Source organism: Sturnira hondurensis, unplaced genomic scaffold, assembly GCF_014824575.4.
Source record: "Sturnira hondurensis isolate 20B ecotype Veracruz unplaced genomic scaffold, ASM1482457v3 Scaffold0010128, whole genome shotgun sequence".
Taxonomy (NCBI): Eukaryota; Metazoa; Chordata; class Mammalia; order Chiroptera; family Phyllostomidae; genus Sturnira; species Sturnira hondurensis.
Window position 1 is genome coordinate 36986327 of NW_028082759.1, and position 16826 is coordinate 37003152.

The following is a 16826-nucleotide window of genomic DNA, read 5'->3' on the forward strand; positions in this document are numbered from 1 at the left end:
GCACACAATAAATCAAAGTATTCTCCCCTGAGGACCTTTGCCTATACGCTCTGCCCCTGAACTTCACACGCTGCCTACTTGCTAGCATTTTGTCTCGGTTCAAGCATCTTGGCTCTGTTCGTCCTTTCCAAGGAAACTTGTACCCTGTCACTTACCCATATTCCCTGTTTTAACTTTCCATAAACATCGTTTCTGAGTGAAGGCATCCTTTTCATTCATATAGTTAAGTCATTTCTTGTGTGTCCCGCCCTGCTCCCATCAGGCGCGGGAACCGGCTCTCTTCAGCACCTAGAACAATGCCCCCATGGTGGGGACTCAGTGAGTCTTATTGAAAGGAATAATGGGAATTGTCTCTGAGACTATAGACATTGGGCGGGAGACATTCAAGAGCAGGAACTCACACTGTGTGCCATGATGGATAAGAAGGCTAGGCCAGGGAGAAGGCACTGGAGTTGGACCTGCTTTGGGTGGATTGAAGTGGAGAGTCATTGATAGGAATGAAAGCACTCTAAGCAGAGATGAGGCAGAAATGCCTATGGGCTATTGGTCCCTTAAGGGCCCAGTGAATGTGTACTGAAGGTTCACTCAGAATAGTAAGGGGAGAACGTGGGGAAGAAAGTAGACACTGTATTTGGAAACTCTAGAATGCCAGGTAGAGAAATGTGGCTCTAATCCATCCTCAAAGAGGACCCTAAACATTTAGACCAGGTGGTATCATGTTAAAAGTGGTGCCTTACAAAATTCATCTTTTGAGGGTATGCCCTCCATTTTGCCAATATGCATACTATCTTTATCTGAGACCTAAAATCCCTCCACTGCCCACCCCCACCTCTTTAAAGGCTTTACCCCAATTTCTGTCACCCTTAGGGGGTCTGAACATGCTCCTGCCTCTTGGCTCACTGCATCATGTGGAAAGCGTACATTGTGGGCCTGATAAATGGGTCAGACGACCGTAGGCTGGGTTGTCACGTGTTTGTACGTATGGATGTCATGTGCTTCAGTGAAACCCCAGGAGGATGAGAGTTTGTTGTTTTATAATCTCAGTGATTAACCTGGCTCACTGCTAGAGATAGAGGTTAGAGGTATAGGTAACTCTGCTTCATATTGCTGTCCCTCGGGTACTTAAGTGGCTAAATCTATGCTCTGCCACTCAAGGTACTTAACGCCAAGTTCTGTTTCATAGTAGATAAATTTGAGTGAGGGGCCAGTTTCTAGAGTTTGGGGAAGAGGAAACAGCTTTTCCATTCATCTATTTTTCCAGTGACCAATGAACCAGCTGTTACCCTTCTAGATTAGTGCCCTCAAGGACTGACAAAGCCATTACTAGAATTGCTTCATACAACTGCCTTTCATTGGGGGATGGACGTTCTGATTAGCCAAGGTTCTGCCATCTCTTGTAACCCAGAGACAAAGAAAACACTGACAGTCAAGGAGCTTACAGTACTTCACAAATCAATTTTATTAATTTAAACACAAAATTAATGAAGAAAAATTCTGTACACAATTGTGGACACAACACACCTTTACAGTAAGGCCAAGATAAACTTTGTCTTTTCAATCTGCAGAGTACAAAAACATACACTGAAGAGGCTAAAAAATTGTCAAATTCTGTTTGCTTCAAGCAAAAAAAAATTGTTAAACAATTTGGAGAGAATTTTCAACTAATTCTAGCAGCAACATGAAACTTCAGAAAAAGAGTAGCTTTTTAGCTACTTTGGGTCAAAGCTGGTGTTCCCCCCACCCCAATATAATATTAAACTCATCCAAAAAGTAGTTCCATAATGGTGGTAGGCTTTCTAGATGAGAGACACCGTGCCCCAAATAATCACTTTTGGAGAAGCTGTTTTCATGGTACAACAAAGGTGGCAGTTTTTGTCTCTCCCAGGTTTGACATGTACTACAGGTGAAGAGTAAAATTATTTCCTTGGTGGTGACGACTGTGCCATGTCCCCTTCCAGCCATGAACTTTCCTGGGAGGACGGGGGGAGAGTGTGGACAAAAACAGAGGAAACATGCATGGAGAGTAATGCAAAGTTTTGCTGATTTCCAGATATGTGGTCATGCCCTCCCGGACCTAAACGAGAAACTGCAGACACTGTAATCTGAGCATGTGAAAACTTTTCTGGTCTCTGATTCATGAACCATTTTGTGAACAGGATTTGTCTATCATCTCCATTCTTTTTGTGGGAAGAGTCAGTTTTTCCAAGTAGTTACATATAATCCATTAGTGTTGAAAATGAAAAGGGGAGTTTCTAAGAGGACTTTTTATTAAAATGACTTAAGACACTGCTGAATTATTTTACCAAGGCCTTCCTAACAGCGCACACACAAAAATGAACCGATGGGGAAGTAAAATTTGGGAAACAAAATCCTATCGACACTTGACAGCCATGCTTTTGGTCTTGACAACATTATCTAAAAAACAAAACAAACAAAAACCCATTATCTACATATTTATACCCAGTATGCTGTGATAAGGCACTGCACATGAGCCTGTGCACACACTGCCTCATACTTCACTATGAAGGCATTGCTACCTTCCAATATCATTTTCTAAACAATATGTAAAAGAATCATCCATTATTACAAATTTACACCAAAAATTCTTTCTGTACATGATTGTCTCAGTGATGTACATATTATATGTTTAAATTAGACATACTTTAAACTACTTCGCAATGTGCTAAAATTCAAAGTACTTGCTGTGTCATTAGGCCAAGGCCTTTAATTGCTTATTTCTTCCGCTATCGTCTCTTCAGTGAGTTGATGCCCACAAAGTCTGTTGGAGTGAACTGAATGGTACGTGGATTATACCTCAATAAAGCTGTTTTTTAAAAAGTCTGTTCATAAATAAGTAGAGATGTACAGATGACCCTGGGTATGAGACACCGAAAAGTAAACCTTCTTTACAAGATTCCCCCCCCCACCCGCGCCAGCCCCCGGTACTCAGAAAACGTTTGTCTCGGTTGTGCAATCGAGTTGGCTGCTGGAGAAGCTGTTTGCGTCACATTGAAGATGCTAAAAACGTAGGCCTCTGCAGGTCTTTTCTTCACAGGTTTGAACCATGCAGTTAACGTGGCAAAGACACATCACACTGTGCTGGAACATTCTCATGGCTTATTTTCATCGGATTCACAGTACTAGAGTCAACAGCCGTTCTGAAGAGAGAGACGTGGTCCTTCATTCACCACGAAGGCAGAGGCGGAGTCCGACAGCAGCTGTGTGTGCATCACCACGTGGAAAGCCGTGAGCTCGCCAGTCCGGCGCTGACAGGGACCCAGGCCTGCTGGATTTGTTCCTGGTCACAGGGCAGTTGTGCGGTTTCAAAGTGCTATGTGGTGGTTACAGGTACTCCAGTTCCAAGGCGTGGTGCAGGGCCATGAGGTCTGAGTGACTGGAGACCCTCCAGAAGGGCATGGCGTGCTGGGGGGGGGGGCAGACACAGTGAGGAGCGAGAAGGCGCCCAGCACCAGCCCCGACACCCGCCTTTGAAATCCACTACAGTGCTCACCCCTTTTGCTCAGTGCTGTGAACTGCCAGCTAAGTTCTTAATGCTGCATCTGTCTAAAACAAAAATCCAAACTTAATCCTCCCCTAAGAATACTGGACTGCATGTTAAAATGTGATCTGGACTCTCTTAAGAAGGCGATGAGATTTCTGGAGTAGATCTACACTGTGATTTAAATGCCAGTCCCAAACCTTAAATAAAACACAGTAGCTAGGACTGGAACATTGTCAGAAAGAGTTGCCTTTGGAAACAGGTGTCCAGTGGGCTTTTAATGCTTGAAAGTCTAAGCAGTTTTCCTTAGTTGGTAGTATTTTACATTTTCCAAAACTTAATTTCACTCATGATAGAAGCAACTTTCATTACCACCAGGCAGTCTTTGCACTGACCTTAAAATGGCTTTACTATATGGGACAACTTTCAATAAACATCTAAGGTTTTGGGGTTTTTTTTGGTAATTGTTTAATCAATCAAAAACTTTTGTTTAAATGATAGGAATGTTTGTAAAACATCTGAACTAACCAGTGACAAGAAAAACAAAAAAGAAAACAGGTTGCCTCACCCATTTAGGAAGAACACCTGATTACAAACTTTCACCACTCAAAGGCACTACTGTAAGTACATGCGCATCAGCAAGTTCTTTTTCTTAAATGAGACAGAATATGGTTAAAAAAAAAACAAAACCTTTTTTCCCCACCAAAAACAATGTGAAGGGCTGGATATAATATGCACTTATAGTTCTACAGAATTGTTTAAAAATTCAGACTAATAGAATTTGGCATGGAAGCACACAGTGGGCCTGAGGAGTTTGGGGGCGCCTATCTGTGGGTAACGGTGGAAACTACTCACTATTTTGGTGTCCACCCCAGAGCTGTTTATTCTGGGAATGCAAACTATTAAATTACTTATTAACAATGTCTTTGTCTCAAGTAACCTGCTAAAAGCGTATACCGCAGTCTCACAGCAAATGTAAACCTTCCTGGACTCTATCTTTGTTATTCGATAACAGAATAGTCCAGAAACAAGTACTAGAAATGTTTTCAAATTTTCAGGATGATCCCCTTGGCAGCCTTAGACCAGAAAAACGGGCTGTACTGTTTTGCATTTATCCATCATGAATGAATTTTTGAATTTGCAGGCAAGGTGTAGAAGATGGCCGGGGCCCACCCTGTCACAGCCTGTGGGTGAGCCACAGAAATGGGCCGTGGTCATGAGTGTTCACCTACGAATGATGGGGCCAAGTCCCTTTGCCTGGGGAACTGGGAGACACCTGATAAGAGGAGGTGACAGCTGAGTGAGGTACGAAAGGACACCCATTGAGAAGAGCTCTTCAGTGGCTGTTTGCATGGTGGGGTAGAGGGTAAAGGAGACACTCATTGTTAGAATACCGGCTGTGCGTGCAAGAAATACATGGTTAGTGAGATGACTGGCTGTAGGAGTCAAATGATGCAGGGCCCTGTAAGCCCTATTAAGGAATTTATTTAAAATCATGAGAGTTATGATTTTTTGAGTACGGAATTTATTTAAAATCATGAGAGTTATGATTTTTTGAGTATGGTATCAGGCACTGTCTTAGCACTAAACATAGACTTTCTCATTTAAGCCTCTCTATAACCACAGAGATAGAATAGGGATCATTATCACTATTTTGCTGATGAAAACACAGCCTTAGAGAAGCAGCAGAGAGATGTAATTAACAACTGGTAAGAAGTAAACCCAAGATTCATACAAGGCCTGGTCTGTATCTGAAGCCCATATATTGTAATATGTCCTGTTCGTTTGGGACCTTTTTACTCAGCAACATAAACTATCAGCACAGCTTAAAACACACACTCCCTTCTGTGCTCTGTTTGGGAAGAGAGACTGGCAAATATGAGTGACTATGATACATAGATAAAGTTTGAAAAATGTTTGGTCAATTACAGAAAGCTTTCCCTCTTTTTCTCTGATTAGAATAGAAATTCTTGCTTGTTGTAAAATGTAGAACTGTATAAAGAAATAGAAGTCACTTCTAATCCTACCACCCAGGTGACCTTCATAACTATTTTTCTACATTTCATAAATGTGCACACTCGTATTTGGTGTTGTGCATTTAAACATGAGGCAGTACAGGCACACCTCATTTTACTGCACTTTGCAGATGTTGCACGTTTCACACAAGGAAGGCAAGAGACTCACTTTACTGCAGTGGTCTGGAACTGAACCCGCACTGTCTCTCTGGTATGCCTGCATGGACCATTCAACATCCTGTTCATTTTACGTCTTAATCTCAAGCCCATTTTTAATACATCACTTTGAAGGAAAATCATTATTTTAAGAGTTTGCCGGTATTCACATGTACACAGTGTTCTTTTACATTTAACCATGTGTACTTGGTATCTATTTTAACATTCTTTTTAAATTACTAAATGACTTATATTTTTCTATAATTTTCCACAGCTGCTTCCCATGAACACCTGAGTAGAGGGAGTTACAGAGTAGTTCTATGGCTCTTGTGTAACAGGATGTAACAGAGGATGTCAAAGGTGCTGCAGAGAGCCAGCTAGGAGATTTCAGGACAACTGTTTTCATAAATACATATGAAATTATTTGTGAGAAATGGAATGCTTTTTTCAGAGTAGGTTTAGTTGAATTCTTCTGCATGCTGATTATCAGAAGTTAGATTTGTTCCTCACAGATGATACAAATTTGAAAGCAACTGATGCACTCAGAAGCATGTATGGTAGAATGCAATGAGTAGCAGAGACATTGAAAAGGGAACTGAAAAAAAAATCCAGCTAATTTTTTGGTACATGGTTAATGTATGAACTGAGCATTTAATTCCACAGCAAACAAGGAACCTGGACAATGGCTATGTATCGTGTCATTACAGCCAGAGGAGGTGTAATGCCAGCCTAGAGCATAATTACTTTAATTATGCATTAAAGTAATTGCGTTATTGTTAGACCGTACTCAAAGCATGTTATGGAAGTGGAGATTATCCACCAAGATTCCCAAGTTGCCTTGTTTACTGCCACTGAAATCGTGATGGCATTAGTCTTCCTATATAGAGTATTAACAAAAATCACATGTGAAGAAGCACCCAGAGACAAGTTCAAATGATGAAATATGCCTGTGCTTATCTTGCAGATAAGTCCTCACAACAGTAAGGATGGAATCATTCATTTGAGCGGAAGTGTAGACGGTTCTACAGTGATATTCGACCTTAGGTGCATGTGAAAGAATATGGTTAAAAAAGGACAGCAATGCCACAGGTAACGATTGCTGCCATAATCAGAATTCTATTCTCCAAATATTAGTGTTTCTTCTTCTCTAAAAAATGTACATATACTATTAAGTGACTGATTAGAAGAAGACTGATCTCAGGGGCTCAAACCTTCATTAAATAATTAGATTTAACATTATAAAATAATATTTTCCCTAACTAGGCCCATATCAATATGGAGATTTTATGGATCTACACAAGCTTCCCAGGACAAGTGGGTGCAGGGTAACTAATATTTTTCTGCATTAGTGTTTAGCCTGGAACAACTGTTTCTTATATGAAGTCAGAGAGACAGGGTGGCAAAAGAGATGGCATTATAATCTCAAATCCAATGTCAGTTATGTGACTTTGAATTATGGCATAGTCTCCTTGGAGCTTGTTTATTTATCTGTAAAACAGCCATCTTCTCTGTTTAGGGAAAATGACTAAGGGTTGTTTCTAGGTTTAATAAAGTTGTAGACTTTATTCTTGTAATAGTCTATTACCTATGTAAGTACGATAACTACAGAAAATATAATGCATACATGATATGTGCCTTCACTGACAAGAACTGGCAGGTGAGACATATCTGCTAAAACTACTTTTAATGTAGGGGCAGTGTGGGATTAAGAACTAAAATGAACTATCCAGAATAATCGGGCAAGAAATAAAAGGCATCAGAATTAGAAAAAAAGTCAAACTGTCTATTTTTATATAGAGAAAACCCTTATTAGGTCTAAATAATTCAATAATCAGTAGCATTTCCACACACTAACAACAAATTATCTGAAAAACAAGTCAGAGGCAATACAAATAAATGGGAAAAGTATTCTGTGTTTGTGGATTGGAAGAATTAGTATTGTTACAATGTCGATACTACCCAAATCCCTTTATAGATTCAGTGTGAACCCTATCAAGATTCTACAGACCTCAGTGTAAGACAGGAAACCATAAATCTTTTATAAGAAACCATAAGAAAAGAGCTCCTCGGCAATGATTTTTTTGGATATGACACCTAAAGCCACAAATAAGAAATACCTTGATGTGGGGCTACATCAAGCTGAAAAGCCTCTACACAGAAAAGGAAATGATCAACAAAAGGAAAAGTCAACCTACAGAATTGGAAAAATATACCTGATAAAGGGTCGATATCCACAATACATAATGAACTTGTACAACTCAAGACAAAACAATAATCCAATTTAAAAAAGGGCAGAGGGCCTGAATAAACATTTTTCCAAAGAGGACATACAGATGCTCAGTATGTACAAGAAAAGGTCCTCAACATCACCATTCATCAGGGAAATGTAAATAAAAAACCACGATGAGAAACCACCTCATACCTGTCAGAGTGGCTAGTATCAAAAAGACAAGAACTAACAAATGCTGGTGAGGATGTGGAGAAAAACAAATTCTTGGTGGGGATATAAACTGGTGCAGCCACTATGGGAAACAGTATGATGTTTCCTCAAAAAGTTAAAAATAAAACTAGCATATGACCCAGCAATTCTACTCCTGGTATATTAAGGAAATGAAAATGCTGTGTTGAAGAGACATCTGTACCTGCACTATCTGTGACAGGCGAGACATGGAATGAGGAGTCCATTGACAGATGAATGTATAAAATAGTTGACATACATGTACAATATATTATTATTCAGCCATAAGAATGAAGGAAATCCTACCATGTAGGACACCAAGGACCTTGAGGGCATTATGCTAAATGAAATAAGTCAAAGAAGGACAAACACTCAGTTATGAGTATTTGATCTCAGTTATATATGTGGACTCTTACAAAACCACCACCTCTCACTCCAACTCAGAGAAAAAGAAACCACCCAGAGGTGAGGGGCAGGGGAATCGGATGAAGGGTGGTCAAAAGAAACCATTGCAGCCCCAGTACTTGTGTACCTTACAAGTACAGCATGGTGACTCTAGGCAGCACTGCTGGATGGCAGGTTTCAAAGAGAGTGGACCCCAAAAGCAGTCAACACAAGGGAAAAAAACCCTTCAATCTATGTGAGACAATGGATGCTAACATCATAGTAATCATTTCACAATATATGTAAGTTATTATGCTGTATACCTAAAACTTATACAGTGCCATATGCCAATTATCTTAATAAACCATACAGAATCAAAATAATGCATTCAGAGAGAGGAGAGCTCAGCTGTAAGGCGGAAAGGGAAGGCTGGGCCTGAACTGAACTGGAAGAATGGGCAAAGTTGGCTCAGTCGATGGGAAGGGCGATGGCATGTGCAGCATTTGGTGGGGCTGGAATGGTGTGTTCATGATAAAGACTAATGAGACAGATTTTTCCAGGTAGAAGCACCTGGGATATCTAGCTGGGAAGGAGGAATGTTAATCAGTTTAGTGCAGCAATTAGGGAAGGATGGCTTGGAAGTGTGGCCGGCTGCCAGCAGAGAAACCTGACCAAGGAACAGTGGAAATGCAGTGGGGACATTGAATAGAAGATGGTGAAGAGAGAATTCACGTGACAGGTGAGAGGTAGAGAACACCAAAGCAAATGCGAGTGGGTAAGTGAATGCATCTGCTGGTACTCAGATGGGATACATAAATGACTACATTCCTTCAGGTAACTGGAGCAATGGAACCCAAAACAGAGCTAATCACAACTCTGAACAGAAATGAGAGCTGAACTGTGACGTGTGTTCAAAGTAGCATGTGTTTTGAGGTTGTTAGAACAAAAATATTCCCTGAATAATGGGAAAATAATGACATAACCTTCCTGCTCCTCTTACCCATACATGCAACTTCCCTTATGCCTCCTCACTGGGCATTCTGCATTTGTCACTGCTGGTGAAACGCAAAACCAGAAACACAAACACTGGGTGCGTGGACACTCCCAAGGACACTGAATTTTGCTGAAGTATTAAAAGTACATTTGCAAAATGTTTGAAAAACATAAGAGCACATAACCTTTGGCCCAGGTATTGCATTTTTAGGAATTTATCCCATAGAGACTCTTGCCCATGAACAAACCACATGAAGACTGTTCACTGCAGAACCGTTTTTTTTAACAGCAAATGCTGCCAACCACCTAAACGTTCAGCCACGGGGTACTCATTAAATTATAGCACATCGACATAATGGGACACCCTTGCAGCCAAGAGTTAGAGGCTCGGTGCTCCGTGTGCTGCTAGGGAATAACCGCCGGGATGTGTTGTTAAGTGGAAAAAACTGGCACATGGAGAAAAGTGTATAGTTACCATTTGTATAAAAAACGAACATATTTGTGCTTTTATATGCATATATTATCTCTTAAACTTTGCATATAGGGGTAAAATTCCTTCCCAAATTATAAAGGGATCTTGGGAGATGTGCAGTACATTTCATATTGAGTTTTTAGAATAACACAATGCTACTCTTTTATTATGTGTGTATCTGCTTTACCTCTGGGCAGAATAAGTTTAAAAATGAAATCCACTTCAAGATCTGGCATGTAGTATATAACGATTAACTACTAAATTAATACAATGGTTTTAGAAAAAAATTCATTGTGCTCAATGATAGTAATCTCTGTCTCACATCAATAAAACTAAAGCAGACTTCCGGCCAAGATGGAGGAAAACTTATTTGAACAAATAATAAATTAGTAAAATCATAGATAGCAATGGTGGTTAACAGATATTCACAAATCCCAATGATCTCACCTTTAACAGGAACCTAATCAAACAAGCAAAATATAACCAAAGACACTGAAATTGAGAACAGGCTGACAGTGACCAAGTTAATGGGAAAAAATGATATTCACACACAAAAGATATGAGGATGGGGAATACATATGTAGTGCTTTTATAATGTATTCAAACTTTTGTGACCACAATTTAAAATATTTTGTTATTTACATAGGTTGTTATATATAAATCTCACGGTGACCCCCAAAACAACCTGTAATAGATACACACATCACACAAAGAGAGAAATATAAATGTAACATTAAAGAAACTCATCTACTCACAAGGAAAAAGAGCAAGAGGAAATGAAAAGAACTATAAAAACAAATACATATCTATCGATAATTACTTTAAATGTAAATGGACTACATACTTCAATCAAAAGACCTAGGATGGCTAAATGAATTTAGAAAACAGGAACAAATACATATGCTACCTACAAGAGATCACTTCATGTTGAAAGACACCAACAAACTGAAAGTAAAGGGATGCAAAAATATATCATGGAAAAGAGAGCTTTGATAGCAATACTTACATAAAGACAAAATGTAAAACTAACACTGTGCCCCGCTAGTGTGGCTCAGTGGATTGAGCACCAGCCTGTGAACCAAAAGGTCCCTGGTTTGATTCCTGGTCAGGCCACATGCCTGGGTTGTGGGCCAGGTCTCTGGTTGGGGATGGGTGAGAGGCAACCAACTGAAGTATCTCTCACACACCGAAGTTTCTCTTTCTCCCTCTCTTCCCCTCTAAAAGTAAATAAATAAAAATCTTAAACACACACACAGACTATAATAAGAAACAAAGCAGGGCATTAATGATAAAGGGATTAATCTAACGAGAGGACATAAACATTTATGGACCCAACAGAGGAACATTAAATACATAAAGCGAATACTAACTGACACAGTGGGAGAGACTGAAAGTATTAGGACAACAGTAAGGGACTGTAACATTTCACTTTCATCGATGGATAAATCATTCAGACAGAATATCAACAAGGAAACACGGCCATACATGATGCATTCAACAAGGCAGACTTAAGAGAGATGTACAGAACACTGCACCCAAACAGCAGAATACACATTCTTTTTCCATGCACACAGGACATCCTCCAGGATAAATCACACTGGGCTACAAAACAAGTCTCAATGACTTCAGAAAATCGAAATCATACTGAACATCTTTCAACCATAATAGTATGAAACTAGAAATCAATTACAAGAAGAAAACTGGAAAAACATTCAAACATATGGAGGCTAAACATGTCACTGAAAAAATGGTCAATGAAAAAATCAAAGAGAAAAGGAAAATGGCCTCTAGATAAATAAAAATGGAAATGACTTTTTAAAATGTACAGGATGCAGCAGAAGCAGTTCTAAGAGGGAAGTTTACAGCAATAGAGGTCTAGCTTATAAGAAGAACATCAAATAAAGCTTACATCTAATGGATCTAGAAAAAGAACAAACAAAAGTCATGCTAGGAGATGGAAATAAATAAATATCAGAGTGGAAATAAAGTAAAAATGTCAATGAAATAAAGAGCTGGTTCTGTAAAATGATGAACAAAATGATGAAGGTAAACTGTTAGCCAGACTCATCAAAAAAAGAGAGGGCCCAAGTAAATAAAATTAGAAATGAAAAAAATTACAACAGATACCACAGAAATACAAAAGATGAATCATGTAGAAATAGGAAATATGAATAAATCTGCTACCAGTAACAAAATGAATCAGTAATCAAAAAATTCCCAACAAAAGTCCACAATCAGACAGCCTTACAAGAAAATTCTACCAAGCATTTAAAGAATTAATACCTACCCTTCTTAAGCTATTCCAAAAATTGAGGAGAAAGAAGACTTCTAAACTCATTTAACGAAGCCAGTTTTACCCTTATTCCAAAGTCAGATAGACAGTACAAAACAAGAAAATTATATGCCAATATCCTTGATGAGCATGGATGCAAAAATTCCTTACAAAATATTAGCAAATTGAATTCAACAACATGTTAAAAGAATCATACACCATGATCAAGTGGGTTTATTCCAAGGGTACAAGGATGGGTCCATATTCACAAATCAATAAATGTACTATACCGCATCAACCAAATAAAGAACAAAAATCATATGATCATCTGAATAGATGCAAAAAATCATTTCACAAAATTCAACAAGTATTTATGACAAAAACTAACAAGGTGAGTATAGAGGGAACATATGTCAACATAATAAAGGTCATATTAGACAAGTCCACAGCTAACATTATACTCACAAGTGAAAAGCTAAAAGCTTTTCCTCTAAGATAAGAGAAAATAAAAGGAAAACTACCGCTAGATAAATAAAAATGGAAGACAAGACAAAGATGCTCACCTTTGCCACCTTTATTCAACATAGTACTGGAAGTCCTAGCCCTAGCAATCAGAGAAGAAAAAGATATAAAAGACATCCAAATTGGAAAGAGGAAGTAAAACTTATTATTTGTAGATAACATGACACTATATATTGAAAACCATAAAGACTCTATCAGAAACTGTTAGAACTAATAAATGAATTCAGTGAAGTTACAGGATACAAAATTTATATACAGAAATCTGTTGTATTTCTATACATTAAGAATGAACTATAAGAAAGAGAAACTGTGAAACAATTCCATTTTCTTTTTTTTTTTAAAGATTTTATTCATTTATTTATATTTAGAGGGGAAGGAGAGAGGGAGAGAAACATGAATGTATGGTTGCCTTTCATGCATCCCCTGCTGGTAGTTGGCCTGCAAGGAACTGGCCTGCAACCCAGGCATGTGCCCTGACTGGGAATCGAACCACGATCCTCTGGTTCGCAGGCCCGCGCTCAATCCATTGAGCTATGCCAGCCAGGGCCTCCATTTTCAATTGCATGAAAAAAGCACCTAAGAATAAAATTAACCAAGGAATGGAAAGACCTGTGCTGTGAAAACCAGTGATCCCCAACCTTTTTAGCCTCACAGACCAGTTGTGTGGAGTGGGGAGAGGTGGAGCTTAGGTGAGCTTCCCTCCCCTGGTGTGGATTTGGGGAGACAGGTGGTGGAGCTCAGGTGAGCTTTGCTTGTGGCCCAGTTCCTAACAGGCCTCAGACCATTGAGGTCTGCAGCCCAGGGGTTGGGGACCTCTGGTGAAAACTTTAAGATATTGATGAAAGAAATTGAAGATGATATATATAAATGGAAGGAAATATTATGCTTATGGACTGGAAAAAAATTAATATCATAAAAATGTCCATACTACCCAAAGCTACCTACATATCTAATGCAATCCCTATCAAAATACCAATGGCATTTTTCACAGAATTAGAATAAACTCAAAAATTTATATGGACCCACAGAAGACCCCAAAGAGTTGAATCAGTTTTGAAAAAGAACAAAGCTGAAGGCATCACACTACCTGCCATCAAGCTCTCCTAGAAAACGATAATAATCCAAACAGTATGATACTGGTACAAAAACAGACACATAAATCAATGGAACAGAATAAAGCCCAGAAATAAACCCATGCTTACTGATATGGTCAAGTAACCTAAAACAGAGGAAACAAGAATATACAATGAAGAAAAGACATCTCTTCAATAAATGCTGCTGGGAAAACTGGACAGCTACATACAAAAAATGCAATTGGACCACTTTCTTATAGCATACGCAAAAATAAACTCAAAAGGGATTCATGAGTTACTGTTATACCAGAAACCACAATACTCCTAGAAGAAAACATACTAAAAAGCTTAAGCACAGTGAAGGAAATCATCAACAAAACAAAACAACAACCCACTGACTGGGAGAAGATATTTACAAATGATATGTCTGATAAGGAGTTGATATCCAAAATATTTAAAGAACTTATATAACTCAGCATCAAAAATAAACCCATCTGATTAAAAAATGGCCAGATAACCTGAATAGACATTTTTCCATATAAGACATACAAATGGCCAACAGACACATGAAAAAGTAGTCAACATTACTCGTCATCAGGGAAATGCAAATCAAAACCAAATGAGATATCACCTTATACCTGTCAGATTGTCTATCATCAAAAAGACAACAACCAAATAACAAGTTTTGGTGAGAATGTAGAAAAAAGGGAGCCCCTGTGCATTGCTGGTATAATTGCTAACTGGTATAGCCACTGTGCAAAACACCCTAAAGGTTTGTCAAAAAAATATACCATACATAGAACTACCATAAAATCCAGCAATTTACTGCTGGTTATCCAAAGAAAATAAAAAACACTAATGTGAAAGATATCTGCACCCCTATGTTCATTGCAACATTATTCACAATAGTTAAGATATGGAAAGAACCTAAGTGTCCATCAACAGATAAGTGGATAAAGAAATGTGCTGTGTACATGCACACACACCCAGGAATATTACTTGGCCATAAAAAAGAAAAATAAAATCTTACTATTTTTGTCAACACAGTGGACCTAGAAGATGTTAAGCGGAATAAGTCAAACAAAGAACAAATACTGTATGATTTCACTTATATGAAAAATCTAAAAAAACAAAACAAAGGAATAAATAAAACAGAAACTAACTCATAGATACAAAGAACAAAGTGATTCCAGAGGAGGCCGTTCGAAAAAAAATGAAAAGTAGTTAAGTATAAACTCCTAGTTATAAAGTAAATGAGTCATGTGATGTAATATATAGCACATGGAATATAGTGAATAGTATTGTAATAACTTTGGGAACAGATACTAGATTTATCACAATATGACCATTCATAAGGTGTAGAAATGTTGAATCACTATGTTATACACTTGAAACTCATGTAATATTCCATATCAAGTATATTTTAATAAAAAATTTAAAAAATAAGTAAAGTCACCATGTTACAAAATATCTGGCATATAGCATGTGCTCATTAAGTACTAAATGAATGAATGAATGGCTTTAGGATAATAAAATTCATGTACTCAGTGTTAGTAATCCATATCTCATTAAAGAAACTAAAAGCATAAAATTGTATTAAAATGTTATTTATAATACATGTAATGTATAAATATAAGTATGTATATGTATACACACACACACAACTCTTATTTTCCTGCTAAAGAAGCTTAGAGTCAAGCATTAGGTTCTCAGTTTCATCTTGGATTTTAGCAAATTCGGTTGTGCACATTTAAAATGGACATTTTTATTTTTTTTTTGTGAAGCCTTTGTCACTGTGCAGAATAAGGATTGCTTGCTACTTTTCCCCTGGTCTTATTGATGAGAGATTTACTTTAAGTAGTTCTCTGAAAAGTAAAGTAACTTAAGATGTGGAGATACGAAATGAGGCCACTTTTACTCTAGAAACGAAAACTGCTTCCACTGTGCGGGAGACTATCACATTCTGATTGAAAAGAAATCCTACATATGCCCAGTTGACTTTACTCGAGGTGTGCTGTGTTAGGGGGACAAAAGCATTTTATGGTGAAGAGGAATCCTGGCAGACTTCAACCACAAAAGACAGGTCACAGAAAGATACCCGGAGTTGGAAGGCTCCCCACATTTTCTCTGCCTAGTCTTTTAGGGAACAAAGCGGTGCTCACAGAGAAGCCTGCAAGAGATCTTTATTGAGTAATGTTGTTCTTTTAAATAAACAAAGGTGTGTCTAACATTTTCTTTCTGAAGGTTTTGTTTTAATGATAAAAAGTACTGAGTTAGATGAAATTGCTGGCTTCTGGAAGCTCTATCGGCAAAAAGAACTAAGATGACCGAGCCAACAATCCACAGTGAAACAGGCCGCTGGCAACGTGCTAACTGGAAAGGTCGGTTCTTCCCAGACTGTGAAGACCCTGAGGGCCAGGCTATGGGATGTGGTCCCCTCCCCCTTAAAATACACCAATGAGAAAGCTTTTGCTAAGGGAAATGACAGAATTACACTGGAAGGGATACAGAAGAACAAAAAGTACAATGGACACACTGCAAGTCAAGCTCCCTCCCCCAGGTCTTAAGAAATGCAAGGTGGCGACTTCTTGGTAAAAAGAAGGCCTGTATTCTATGTCCGCAAATAGTTCTGCAAACCAGCTGGGCCACCTAGTAGAGCCTTCTGAAGCGATGTTCGGAAGGTTCTTAGGTTGCATCCAGGCTCAGGTAACAAGGCTTTAATCACCTGGCAATGTCTGCCATGGGTGCAGAAAGCGGCATGCTAGCCTGAGCACGCACATGTGTTAGCTGTGTTCTGAAGGATGGTTCAGCACCCTACCGTCTTTTCTGCTCGCAAACAACAAACCACAGTCCACGTTCCATGGAGACCCGCCATCTTGGGCCTGTGTGTGCCCATCTTAAAAAAAAAGCCACTTCATAGTTAATCTACACTGCCCCCTTTTCCTGCTAATGGTTCTGAGCACATTCATAAGTAATTTCAGA

The 16826-nt window shown here is 38.6% G+C and overlaps 1 protein-coding gene across 12 annotated transcripts in view; it reads right to left on the reverse strand.

Moving 5' to 3' along the window:
• Positions 1-1879: 1879 nt before the first annotated feature.
• Positions 1880-16826, reverse strand: part of EYA1 (EYA transcriptional coactivator and phosphatase 1) — a 303573-nt gene continuing 288626 nt past the window's right edge. For all 12 annotated transcript variants that reach the window (XM_037058695.1, XM_037058698.1, XM_037058700.1 and 9 more), the window contains one exon: positions 1880-3423. In XM_037058695.1, the coding sequence (XP_036914590.1) occupies positions 3343-3423 (81 nt within the window). In that variant the 3' untranslated portion in view covers positions 1880-3342. The remainder of the gene's footprint in view (positions 3424-16826) is intronic.